The sequence below is a fragment of the Fragaria vesca genome, linkage group LG5, assembly GCF_000184155.1.
Source record: "Fragaria vesca subsp. vesca linkage group LG5, FraVesHawaii_1.0, whole genome shotgun sequence".
Classification (NCBI taxonomy): Eukaryota; Viridiplantae; Streptophyta; class Magnoliopsida; order Rosales; family Rosaceae; genus Fragaria; species Fragaria vesca.
In genome coordinates, this window is record NC_020495.1 from 11,211,454 (window position 1) to 11,225,728 (window position 14,275).

General features: G+C 38.8%; 1 protein-coding gene across 1 annotated transcript; it reads right to left on the minus strand.

The window, feature by feature from the left end:
* Window positions 1-320: 320 nt before the first annotated feature.
* LOC101304097 (acetyl-CoA carboxylase 1-like) lies at window positions 321-13,660 on the minus strand. The gene is made up of 32 exons (XM_004299552.1): window positions 13,637-13,660; window positions 12,597-12,975; window positions 11,698-11,904; window positions 11,441-11,602; window positions 11,069-11,161; window positions 10,880-10,975; window positions 10,517-10,690; window positions 10,068-10,161; window positions 9,770-9,957; window positions 9,630-9,680; window positions 9,487-9,526; window positions 9,245-9,369; window positions 9,014-9,130; window positions 8,850-8,924; window positions 8,705-8,761; window positions 8,484-8,588; window positions 8,084-8,170; window positions 7,808-7,999; window positions 7,518-7,706; window positions 7,270-7,380; window positions 7,100-7,186; window positions 6,841-7,017; window positions 6,120-6,197; window positions 5,894-6,016; window positions 5,471-5,740; window positions 5,049-5,389; window positions 4,517-4,754; window positions 4,064-4,416; window positions 3,762-3,975; window positions 3,184-3,360; window positions 915-3,065; window positions 321-809 (listed from the first exon to the last, which is right to left on the minus strand). The coding sequence occupies exons 2-32, from the start codon at window positions 12,972-12,974 to the stop codon at window positions 753-755; spliced, it is 6,807 nt and encodes a 2,268-aa protein (XP_004299600.1). The 5' UTR covers window position 12,975; window positions 13,637-13,660; the 3' UTR covers window positions 321-752.
* Between the last annotated feature and the right edge of the window lie 615 nt (window positions 13,661-14,275).

The following is a 14,275-nucleotide window of genomic DNA, read 5'->3' on the forward strand; positions in this document are numbered from 1 at the left end:
GAACAGGAGAAAGAGTTGGAGAAGAAGAGGCTGGAACAAGAGATGAAGAAGAGGCAAGAGAAAGAGAAGAAGAAACGTGAAGAAATGAAACGAAAAGAGAAGGAGAAGGCGAAGATGAAGATGAAGCACAAGATGAAGAAATGAGCAGCTCAACTGGATTTCCTCAGATAGTCTAGTGTAACATTTTGTATTTCAACTTTTGGCCTAGTGATTCTTGCCTAAACAGCAATTTTTTTAATTTCATCAAGCTTTGTGTCCCTCAAAAATTTGAATTGAATCTTCATAATGAAAATTTGGGAACACTTACAAAAACGGACGAGGCAAAATGAATATGTAATTATAAACTGAATAATGAACAATTCTTACAGGATATTACAGACTATATCATAACTTTATTTTCAAGCATCAATGAGCCATGTAGGAAAATAATGACACAGAGCCTGCAAATGCTGGTTGTTTTACTATTGAAGCTATCTATTCCCCTTATACTTTTACTTGTGGTTGTGACTAACAAAATTTACAATGTAGAACAAGTCTACTCACTAACACCCTCTGCCTCAATATACAATGAAGCTTCTCTATCAGCCAACTAAATCATTGATGTGTCTGATATGAAAGCAGTCACTGTGTTCTTATATCTGCTAAGATCAAATAAGAAATGCACCTACGTGTCGATAAAACTATGATTCAGGCACATACAAGCACAACAAATTCGTGGGACTGTGGTCGCACATGAAGAACCAACGTTCCCATCACCCAAGCACCTTCCGGAGTTCCTCAACCAACAATGATCGGCTTGATGGCTCAACCTGCGTTAGAATTTCATCATTAGCTCCAGGTGGCTAGAAATAAAAAAGACAGGAATTTGTAAAAAAAAAGAAAAAAAAGAAAAAAGAATAAACATGATGATTTACCTTGCTTAGAAGGGCGGCAAGACCTTGGGGTAGGGCTTGCAAATCAGAAGCTGAGTTGCCAATGGTTGCCAATTGAAGCAATACCTTCTGGACCCGAAGTTCTTTTAGCTTGCCCTCATAATTTGTTTGATCATCCTTCCATCTAAAGAAAGTTTCATCATCCTCCCAAGCATCTTCTTTGCCTCTTGAAACATCAGAACTCAAAAACCAGTTCTTGATCAAATCCATAGCAGATTTATGTGACAGCTGTTCACCAGCAGCATCTCTCACTATCTTGATGAGTGACTCATCGGCAATTCTCCGACGCAATCTCTTGTAGAAGAAAGATCGAGAGCTGGCCCATTCCAGAACTCCTCTGATTACCCCTTTTGCAGCCATCCTCAGAGAAGTATCATGAAGTTCTGCAAACTTGGTAGCTATCTGAGTGTAGACAGGCAAAAGCTGTTTTTCGCGGGATCGTATTTGAAACTGTAGGGACTCAACCTTTTCATTTGCCTCACAGCTCCTGGCTTCCTGAAGCTGAGTCTTTAGTTGGATCAGCTGTTGATCAAGCCTGCCCATGCACTCCAGCAATTCCTTGTTCCTAAACTTGATCTCGATCATCCCCTCTGGCTCAAGCACATTTCCTCTAGCCGTTCGATCAGCATACATTTCAATATGGTCTGGATTTATCCGGCTATCAACAACCACCCATGCTCCACCACGTAGCTCCCCCATCATCGGGATGAATACAAAAACAGGCTGTTTGTAAGTCCTAAGGTTCTCCACAATGGTTGATCCAGCCTGAAGAATCCCTTCAAAAAGGTCTCTCTGCCCACCAGAAAAGCCTCTCCAGTTGGCAAGAATGAAAAGTGGGAGTCCTTCTCTGTTGAAATCTAATAATGCTTGGGCAGTCTTAGTAGCAGAATCAGGAAACCATACTTGTCCAGCCTGAGGAACAACCCTCTCATGGGAATCAAGCTGGCCTGGATCAGCAGGGATAATTTGCATCACAGTCTGTGTCTCAACAGCAACAATTCCCACAGGGATTCCTCCAAGCTTCGCCCTTCCAGTAACCACCGTCCTTGCCCAGCCTTCTAGCGTCTCAACAAAGCTGTCTTTATCAAATATACCCCCCATCCAGTTCCCATTACCATTCAGAGCACCAGAAATCGCAGCTCGAGGATCACATGAATTCTCCGGGCAATACTCCACGGGCCTTTCTGGAGGATCCAAGGGCATCGAAATGGGGAGTGGGCCACCAACATGAGGAGGAACATAGCTCAGCCACTTTAGAATAGCAGATATTCCTTCAAGATCATCAGCTACCGTTAGATGGACAACCCCATTAGTTCCCATAATTTTAGGTCCTCCAAGTTGCATATGGGAGCTGTACACCTCCCGACCAAGTAGTTTGTTTAATGCAGAGAAACCAGTTAAAATGATGGGCTGATCAAGCCTCTGTATGCACCGCATCCCAAGCCTTGCAAGATAAGCACCTATACCTACAGTTCTGCCAGTCACATATGTTAAGGTAAAGGTTTCCTTATATGCCCTCGAATATGCACCAGCAATTGCCCCACTTCCAGTCAAGCTCTCAACCCCCAAGCCATCCTCCTTTCCGACAATGGTATCTATCACCCATCTGGTTTCACCACTTGATAGCTTTATTTCATGCGCTATCACAGAAGATCCAATCCGAGCATAGTCCTCAGAGGTTAAATACACATATTGGAAACCACGTTCAGGGCTTGATTCATCAGACCAGCCCACTTTAAAACAGGATTTGACTTCTTCAGCAACCCCAATACGAGCACCTGAGTTTGCTGCCAAGTATATTAGAGGCAACTTCTCAGCACAAGCAAGCTCAGTTACTGCAAAGAAGAATGCATCCTCTCTTGGACCAAAAGATCCAGCTTTGTAGGTCACATCATTTGCAACAACCAATATCTTCCTTCCAGAAGGGAACTCAGGGGTAGACATTTCCATAAACCATGCTATCATACCAACATCATTGAGTCCAGGTGGACGCTCTACGGTAATGAGAGGAGTACCCCAGCTGCCTTTTTGGTCAGCGAATTTGAGCTCTGTGACCTTGAGAATTTTACCCTTTAGTTTGTTAACACTTGGTGACTGGGATGCCCATGACTGTTCCAAGGCCGTCTCAAACGCCTATTAAAAACATAAAAACACAAGTTAGTTTTACCATATCTGTAAACTGTGTAAAACATAAAATTATTTATTGAAAAAGAAAAAAAAAATAAAGAAACATTCCTATCAGACATCTCACCAGTGGAAAATCATAGCAGTAAGTGGTGTTAGTTCTCCTGGCCAACAGACGCTTTCGGTCAATAATCCCCAAAGGCTGATATTGCTCATTCACTGGTACACCATGCAGGGGACCCTTCACAGAGACTGAATGGTAAACCACTCTCTGTTTGCTAGTATCTTCTTGTTCCCGATATATCTGAATATCATGTTGACCAAAAGTACAATCATGACTCATAATTCATATTCACATTGTCGTCTGATCAGAATTTAGAATAACATACCGGTCTTTTGCTATATTATTCACAGCTTATTTATATTATTGGGGTTTCCTTGAATAAAAGATCTAAGAAAAAAATATGCATGAAATAGTGAAGATTTTTTTTTTTACTGATATTATTCTTCCATTGGTTAAATGAAGATTTTTTTTTCCCTGAAAATAAATATAGATTCTATCTTAAGTTGAATAAAATGTAGTGCAATGTCAGTATTAAAGAAAATACTGATAGGACCCATCCTTTGTAAACCAACCAATGAATTCTTAAAAAAAAAATGCAAGCATATTCTTCAATGAAATGTATGCGATATATATAAACATACATGTACAGTGCAGGTATGACCGGTCACATTTGTCACGACAACCCTCCAAGCAACGTTTGCCTGTCCAGAGGATGCCATCCACAACTTCACTTCCCACTCACAAACACCCAACCTATGCATCCTTACACCAACTGATGCGTGGATTTCACGTGCAAGTTCTTCCAGGATGGCCTCCACCACAGTTTCTTCTTGTTGAGCATCTAAATCAACTCTCCTACACAATAATACCAATAAGAAATTCTAGAAAGTTGGCTGTCTTATCATGGAAGAAAAAAAATTGGATGGGAAAAAGAAATATTTACTTGTGGTAAGGCAGCATATCATTAATTTGTTGCTCACGTAAGATATAAAGATACATATGGGTGTGGTCAGATTTGACAGTGGCATTGTGCGCATTCAATTCCAGCTCTTCCATTGCTGTTGATAAGGACCTCAAGATGCTCCTCGAAGTAAATGATAAAGCCAATTGGTTACTAGCTGTTGCGATGTCTAGCCGTTGAAATCCAGAGAACCCTTCATTTGTTGTGGGCTGCCTTACAAGTGTTCTGAGGAACATCCTTTGGATCGGTAGCGGCTTGTCTACAACGGTGTACAGGTGCCATTGACGGTCACGGGATGGGGTATACTGGATATTCTCATAGCCCTTAAGCTTGTCCTGGATCAGAAGAAATGTTGAGTTACTTCATATCAAGGGTTAATGCGAGAACAATTTGTCACTCTTAACATAAGGGCTAGGCATAAAGCCAGGAAATTACCAATTCAAGATAAATAGATAGAGGAGGTTCTAGGTGACGCAATAAGGGTTCTTCTTCAAAATAGAGTTTCTCTGATGACCAGTGGAAGGAGTGCCTCATAGGGGGCCGCCCTTCATCCCTTTGTATGATACAACTAATTACTGTGACACCTGCACCATGTAGACTGGAGGCTAGTCCTTGCTCTTTAAGTATTTTGGCTAACTTCTTAATTCTCTCTTGAGCCTGATCCTCGTCGCCACTGGCAAATATCAAAAGACAATGCTGGTCAAGATGGTAATTTTAACTGTAGGTTCTGTTTGACATGTCTTTGCAGATAGACAAAGAAACCAAAAAATGTCTATGACAAGATGGGTCCTCCAGAAATTTTATGTGCATACTAATCCAAGTCACTAAGTTATGAACCAATTAAAAGAGAACCCCAGTATTGCAGATAAAGTATACACTCTAACATGCGAAGGGGCTCCCAAGATTCAATGCATGATTAACTTTAAGTTGCAAACTTCAAGGCTAAAATAATGGGCAGATACAGTACCTATCCTGTAGCAGACTCATCTGATTGTTGATGCCAACCAAAGCAATATGCATCATATTACCAAAGCCACTTGGTTCAGTAGATCCATTTGGAGTTGCTTCATGAAGGTTATGCGACATTTCCTTCAGTGCACCACTAATAATTGCTGGAAGAAAGTGAAGAGATTTTATTATAACCATGACTCCCCATTTCCTCTCCTCGTGTTTCTGAAGGAATGTTTTATTAACTGATTGATCTTCAATCTCATGTTTCCTCTCAACAGGTTCTTCCGAGAACTCCCATGAAGCTATTAGACCTGATCTGTGCCACTGCATCCTGACACTCCCCTTTACAAGGTAGGGCTGATGACGAATAAAAAGTTAAACAAAGAAATCGGCTATTGAAAGTAAAGTAAGCAGCAGTGAAATGTTAAACCACAGTACCTGGTATAACCGGCGTACATAACTTTCGACAACCCGCCTCTGAAGGGTGTGATCACCATGATCAAACAGACCAACAAGGGCATCTTCGACTGCCAAAGGTGCACTCACAAGATCCTCCATTCGTTCATTTATGGCACTTTTCCTCTTCGGAGTATCCATGGTTTCACCATCCTCAGTAAACATCTCCAACTCAGAAAGACTTCTGGCAATGCTAGAACGAAGTTCACTCAACTTGGTTTGCTCCATCAGCTGACTCGCTTTTAGTGCCAACTGTAGATTTAGAGTAATTAGGACTCTTCAAAAACTTAAGGATACTAGTCTAAAATGGCGATTATATTTGAAAACTTAAATAACAAGAAAGAAATATATGTATATTAAAAGCTAACAGTTAAGCAACTTGGTTAAATTGGTGCAATAGCCAACCTGAGAATAATTTGTATGGTTAAGTGAAGAAAACCGAATTAGCTTCTCCCTGTATGCTGCAGGGTTGGGGTATACCAGCTGTTCCATGAGTCGTAGAATCAGCTTATTTTTATTCTTTACACCCTGAAAGCAAGTGATAAACAGTACTGTTACAAAATAATTCCAATAAAAAATTGAATGAGACGTGGGGAAGGCAAGCAGACCGAGAATGTTGTAATTTAGGTACCTGATGAGAGAGCACAATTTCCACAACCTTCAATAGATCCTTCTTATATTGAAGTCGAAGGCGCTCAATTACATCAGCCTGGAGCAAAGAAATATGATAATCTTAGGATTCAAGCATCGGAATATACTTTCACAAATTTACATAGTTCATATCTATGTGGGGGCAGCTCTCAAGTCTCTAATTTAACTGGTTGCAGCAGAACTACAAAGCTAAATACCAAGCTTAAATTCCAATTATAAGTAACCAATGTATTTATTTATGATAACTTGATCAAGTACATATAAAACAGAGAATCAAAACCAAAAGAGAGAAAATAAAAATAAAATCAAACTGAGACAAAAAAAAGGTTAATTATGATTGATGACATGGCCAAACAAAGGATTGGAAGTTATACACCACCTTATATTAAAAATAATATAAAAAAACAATTATGACTACCAAGCATGTTTCCGTGATATGTAACAAGAAAACAACTACAAGTGGTTTGGTTTTTCTCTTGTATGCATGACTATATACTGTTATACCATAATCATGCCAGCACGTTGATTCATTATAAAACCCAAGAGCAAAGGCCCTTTATGAGCATAAGTATGGTACATCAATAAAGTATATTGAAAAAACAAACTCCATTCAACTATGCACACAAAAATGGTACTGGAGTTGCTCACATTAATGGCTTGATAATTGTAAACAACTATTTTTTTCATGGTGAAAGTCGAACCTGAATGTTGTCACTGAATAATTCTTCAACTGACAGATACTCTTCAAAAAGGGATTGAACAATAACTCGGGCATGACTTTCTCTTCCACCTTCATAAGACTTCACAAGGCTCATTAAAGGTTCAACAAGCCTTTCTTGGGCTCCTTTTTCTTTATCAGGAGAGGAGAACAGATGAGCCTGCAGATACATCAGACCAATATTCTTATGAGGAAGATGAAAAAAGAGAAGAAGCTAGATGGAGTTTGAATACAGAACTCACCTCGAGAACGCTACGCAACAATTTGGCAGGGAAATCAACATTCTGAGAGCTAGAAATCAGCTCAAAATCCTTACATTTTGATTCCAGCTGTAAAGTAAAATGAAAGAAGAGATATGAGTAAAGACTATTGCAGAATAAATCAGAGGGAAAACCCACCCAGGCCTGCTTACTTCATTTTTCAGATTCTTGGGTAGGCGGGTTGCTAAAACAGCCAAGCATTCTTGCCATTGAAGGAAAGGGAGTTCGGGACTATCTAGGCAATTGAGCAAGTTTTGCACTACCTGAGATAGATGACAGACTCTTCAATAAGACGGGTTTAAGTATGATGTAATGATCTACCAAATGATATTATAGACAAGAAAAAGAATAGATAAATACATATCTCAAATATTATGTTTTACAATGAAAGACAACTCACTTCATCAATGTTATGCTCATAACCAGCAAGAATCATTCGGGCTGCGTTTAAGCTTGCAGCACATCTCTGATGAACTTTACCAGAAATTGCAGTTGGAGGCCCCAGGACAGGGAAGCTTCCATGGAAAGGTTCTGCCTTTCTTACAGCCGAAGGGTCATCTAAATCAAGCCTTGCAATAAGTTCACCAGCCTATACAAAAAAACATTAACTTTTTTTATTTCCACTAAGATAAGAATGTCTTTTTGTTCTTTTATTTTATTTATTTATTGTGAAATTAGTACGTGATTTACCTGCATTGCCTGGCCTTCAGACAATTGAAAGTGGATAACTCCTGAAGCAGGTGAAAGTAGAGGCATACACATCTTCATAACCTCAACCTCCGCATATGGTGTATCAGCATCGACATGACTATCATCAGCAACCAAGAACCTCAACAGCTTGCATGGTGTCTCTGCTATTAACTTGGATGGATCATGATCGTTCTAGATTCAACAAAGGTCAACTACTCAGCATATGTAATGTGTGAGCAAGCAAGCGAAATGAGGAAAGAAGAGCAGTGGAGGAACCTGAAGCAAGCATGTCCGTCCATCAATAAGAAGGCGAGTTCCAGCTGCTTCTTCCTCTGCATATATAATGTGACTGTTTCCATCCAACTGTAACAACATTTAAGTAATAAGTAACAGCAGCAGCTGACAGGTGCAATTATACAGTATGTACCAAGTGTTGGTGCACAAGATATTGTGGATGCAGCAAATTGTAAGAATATATTAGCATGCCGACATTGACATGATTAACCTGATTGATGACATTTTTAGAGGTGCCAAAATACACTTCTTTAATCAAAATGACAATTACTGTATAAATTAAATAGTCCTACTACAAGATAAGTAATACGAAATATGAGCAAGAGTAGAATCACTTTTGGAGCTACGACATGAAAATTCTAAAGACAATAGTTATACTTGCCTGCATCAGTAATCCTCCATCGCGTAAAGTATGTATCTCTGCTTCAACCTCTGAGTCATTCATCCGCAATCTATAGTTCCCAGGGCCTCCTCTCACCATATCAATCTAGAATAGTTGATTGTTGGTTATATATAACTATTGATTCTACCAACAATAAATCTCCTAAAGGTCCTAAGACATAAATTAGACTTGGAATGAACCAACATCATAGGAGAAAATACCGTGTATTTGCTCCCCTCGATGTTCAAAGACACTTGTGAATGGACAAATGATATATGCTGCAATCAGGATCATAATTAAAAGAAAAATGTTAATTAGAAAAGACACATAATCATGTATGTAGATTAAAACTTTTTACAACCATACCTTAGGTGGGATTTGCCCCTTCTCAAGATAGCCAATATAATCTGAAACCATCGCCGCACTACTAGCAGATGCTTTCTGAACATGACATAGGTAGGAACCATAAGGGACACACTTTGCAAATGGAATAATAAAAATTAAACAACAATGAAAATAGTGGCACTTACAGAAAGAGTCCCTCCAATTACAGACAGATACCAAGGAGGCCTTTCAGTTCTAACTCGCATAGCAATTCTACTATCCAACCAACCTGTGTGGATTTTATTTTCTCTGTAATCTGAAGCCTACAACATGTTAAAAAAACGTTACTTGGCATGCCATGAAAATATTATGTCATTTACATTATCTATTTCATTGATTACGGTATTGACTTCATTCAGAGATATTGTGAAGATTACATGTAAAAGATCAATTGAATAATCCACATTTGTTCGAATTTCTCCTCGAATTTGAATTTCCTTCAGCCCAAGAACCATATTTGCAATAGCTAGAGCTCGAGACTCTCCAAATGCAAAAACATGTCCTGGAGAACAAAACATATAATTTGAGATTTTAAAACTGTATGGTCCTACATTATTTAGATTGTCTTTGCTATTACCGAATAAAATAGAAAATTCAAAAAACTTAGCAGTATACATACCAAACTGAGAATCTGAGAACTCATGAATCCCCCCTCCAGACTGCAAGTCAAAACATCTATCAGAATTAGTTTGAGAATTACATCTTCCTTCTTTCCTCTTCTTTTCTGAGGAAATGCATTGTTATCAACTTCCGAGATTTTACCTTAACAGAAAAGTATGCCCAAACATTTGGCTTGCTTTTGAAACTCAGCTCCTGCATATAGTAGCTTAACTCAGTATAGATCCCTCAAAGCATTATGGGAAAGAAAGAAAACGTGAAACTGACGAGTCATGATAACAAACCTGAACTTTCCCACTAGTAGGTTTAAAGCCATCATCTGGATCCTCACTTGTTACACGCACAGCAACACAATGGCCCTTTGGCCTTGTAGATTCTGCCTTGTCAAAGTCAAACGGGGTGGCAACAACCGACGTCTTTCTCCACGCATCATATCCACTACCATGTTCCATTCCATAGAACCGCCTTATCTCTAATCAAATGAATAAATGGAAAAAGAAAACTTGACAAATTAGAAGTTCGACTCAGACAAATAAATATATATTTGAAAAAAAAAAACAGTTCCAGAAAATAAGATGATACCAGGAATTTGCCAGAGAGGAATGCCCATCCCAACTGCAACTTGGGCTGCTGGCAGATTTATTTCTGCTATCCACTCAGTGACTGGGTGCTCCACCTACATTGAATTAAATCTACAGATTTAGCACGTTCAAATTAAATGTTTTGAGAAAAAGATGCAAGAATAGAAGCCAACTCAGTTTGCCCATGGATAGACATTAGTAGAAGCTATACAAAATTCTTGCTATCCTACTGATCATATAATTCCAATCCCTTTCTAAGAGGTTGCATTAAGACTGATGGCTTGGTTAGTACATATAAAGCATAGTTTCTTTTTATGTTCACTTTAATCACACACAATACATGTGTCACTGTATTATTCAATAACCAAAACAAATTTAAGATGGTATTTGAGAACAGTAAGTCAAAATGAGACGGCAGCCAAAGTTAAGGCTTGAACCCAAATAACACACCTGCAACCGAGGGTTCAACTCTAAGAAATAGTACTCGCCAGTGTCCATACTGTACAAATACTCAACAGTTGCTGCTCCAACATAATTAACACATTTAGCCAACCTTCGAGCTGACTGCTCCAACTTTTTAATTGTCTCTGGTGGAGCTACAGTTATTGGACCCTCCTCAATAATCTATAGAAAACAAAACAAGAAAAGTTATTCTTCATGAGAAACAACTGCAATAGCCAATACAGTTCACAAATAAAACAGAATATAAAAAATAAAAATAAAAACTTTAGAATTAAAAGAAGAAGAGTACCCAAAGTCAAATTAGTGACTATTGAAACATCAAATCAAGTTTACTAGTCACAGCAAGATTACCTTCTGGTGCCGCCTTTGAACACTGCAATCACGACTGTGCAAAGCTGCAACATTTCCATGCTGATCACATAGTAACTGGACTTCTAAATGTCGGCTCTGATAGACAATAAATCATTTGTTAAATTGGCGATATATGAACTGAGTCCAGCAATTATGCTCGTCTATATTAAAATCAATAGAGGTTCTAACCTGGGACGCGACTTTCATTATGAATATGGGAGATCCAGGAACTTCACCCTGGACTTGCTTGAACAATGCCCTAACTTCATCATCATTATGGACCTAGAGGTCAAACATTTAATTTCAGCCAATTATTCAAAAAGGGAGGACAAAGATTCAATCAAATTCCTTAACAAGTTGGATAAGCTAATGAAACTCATTTCAGGCTTAGTGAACGCGTTACTGCATATAATATCGTTTTTCTTTTTCTATCCTTTTTCTTTTTTTTGGATTTGGAGAAAACTTTTACCTATATAAGATTCAAAGCTAGATTACAACTTTAGTCAAGTAAATAATATAAGTTCAAAAGAGAAGGGCAACACTGTCATGCATGAAGCATACCTTTCTTATGCCTTTACCACCACCACCCCATGATGCCTTAATCATGGCCGGGTAACCAACAACCTGACAACTTGCAATTGCTTCCTCTGTTGTGTAAACGCATGCTTCCCTATATATTTCATCTGGGATTGTAACCAGGCAGCTCTCTGAAGGAATTTTCACCTGGAAATCAGATATTAATGATATTATATGTGCGACATAACTGCAAGAGAAACCAAAGGAAAAACAGGGCACAAATTTCGGTGAAGAAATTATACATGTGATCCGCTCCATGGAAGGGTAGGTACTTCAGCAGATTGAGCAATTAATGATGAACCGATTTTATCTCCTAATGCTGCCATAGAGACAGCTGGTGGCCCAAGAAATATTATGCCCTTAGCAGTCAATGCATCTGGAAGCTCAGGGATCTCAGATGCATGGCCCCAACCAGGCCACACTGCATCAACATGTGTTATCTCTGCCATCTGGGTAGTAAAGAACAATGAAATCATTTGAATCAATAATAAATTTTACTAAACTGATGAAATGTTCAGAGCTACACAAGTAATACAGCATCTCGTGTTTTGTTTAACTTATCATGCTATTTTATATTCCATTGAGGTGGTATGCAATGAAGCTACTTTGGTAACAAGAAATGCTCTCAGTTTGAGACATTCAATTGATAACACACCCAATGCATTGGGATATATAGAGTGTTTGATGACATTGTAAAAATAAGCATGGTTTACTGAATTAGCTCAATTTGCTTCACATTTGGTAGCCAATGAAACAAAGAGCCAGAAAATCTGTTCAGGATTGCAACCATGTTAGTGAGGAAGTATCTGCTGTAGAGGTCACATACTTTGCCCAAGTGAACCACTCATTTTTCGGAGTGACAGATACATCAAGAGATATAGTTCACAAGTATACGAATTCTGGATGGCCCATCAATAGCCTCATCAATTGAAACTTCTAATACATTTTTATATTAAATTCTTTATTAAATCCACTAACAAACAAAAAAAATGTAAGATCAAACCACTCAAACATCTTTTAGCTAGAAGGGTCCTGGATTTATTGAGATTTCTGCTTTCTGGTCATACTTTCATAGTAATAAAAGAAAAAATATATGTGGAAACACATGAAAACAAATGAGAGTCAAGAGCTTAGTACACACCTCTACAATGAGCTGCACATTGGCATAGTTATTATTGTTAGTTCCACCAGGAACTTCCACAAACTGATCAGCAATTCTAATGTGTTCTGCATTGATTCTCATGTCTTCTGGTGTGGCCATGGCCACCAACAAAACAGCCTTTTCTGTGCCAAATGTTTCATAAGCCCATGTCCTCACACTACGTATAAACTTGACTGCTGCCATTCCATTGTTTGCTATTAAAATGCTATGGATTGGCTTCTTCCCACCAAGGGCATAGCAGAACTCCTCAACTGCAGGTGCCGCAGCAGGGGACCTGATTGATAGTCCCCCATTTACGTACCCATTAGTACGAGGAATACTAACAGTTGAAATCAATCTCCTTTGAGCTTCTGACATCCTGCAGGGAAATAAATCATGTTATCAACTTGGCCAAGCTAATTTCAAGGAACAAAATTAGATAAAGATTATACACTTCAGTAACCAAATAAGCTGTCTAGAAAATATTGATAGATTAAAGTTTCTGTAATTGTGAATTGAACATGTCCTAACTTCCCCCCTTCTTTTCTGTTTTCCATCATTCATAAAGCAATCGACTCTACGATCCTATTTGCAAGATAGCAGCGAATGTAAACATCAACCTGGTTATACTTGGGCGGCCTTTCGATACTTGCATCTAATTCTATGCCAATTATGAACTCTAATCTCAGCTGTAATGCTTCACTAACCCAAGCTTAGGCACTTCAAACACATCCTAAAGGTATAGTCTTTGGGTGCAGTGTGGCATAAACATCGACTTCAATCAAAATAAGGCACTACCAAAAAGGAAAGAAACAAGGTGCAACTTTGTTCAACCACAAACTCCACAAAGGTGCAGACTTTGTTCCCAAATTCACACCAAACACAACAAAGTCACAGTATTTTGGAGTTCCCAATACAAATTCCAATCCCAACTATAACTGAACTACTTCCCAACTACTTGCACCCATTAAAAAAAAAAAGACAGCAATTTCAGAAAAAAGCAAATTGCTTTAAAGGGTTAGAGGAAATGGGTGACAGACCTTGATGAAGAAAATGAAGCAGGAGCAGCAACCCTGATCGAAACTGCTTCAAATTGGTATCTGGGTAGCAAGCATTACAATGAATCAAGAGAACCCAGAATGCGTATGTGAGAATGTGAAAGGAATGGTGATCATAGAGAGAGAGAGTGAGATATACAGAGAGAAAGAATTCTAGACCCAAATTTGAGTTTTTAAATGAATTGAAGAGAGGTAGGTGCGGGTTTGGGTTTGTATTGCTAAGTTTTTAACGGCTTTAATAGGAGTTGCACGTGGTATCTGCCTCTGCCACACCATCTTCCTTTGTTAGTAGTAACTCCCCAGCTACCCCCGCCCCTTCGGTCTCTCTCTTTCTCTGTTTCTCTCTCTAAAACAATTCAAAGATGATGGATGTGGGTCTCTCGTGTTCTTACTCCTCAAATGAATTTCCCTCGAGTTTTTGTGTTTTAAATCCCCAATTTGGGTCATCATGGTTCATGAATTTGGCACTTGCCGTGTGCCTTGAGCCCTTGACTGTGTGTTGGATGGTGAGGTTAACCAACCAAACCTTCCCTCCCCCTTGTTCTGTCTTATATGAGTTCTATGGGATAATGATATTGTTTAACTGTTATGTATGTATACATACTCATACATTATATTGCA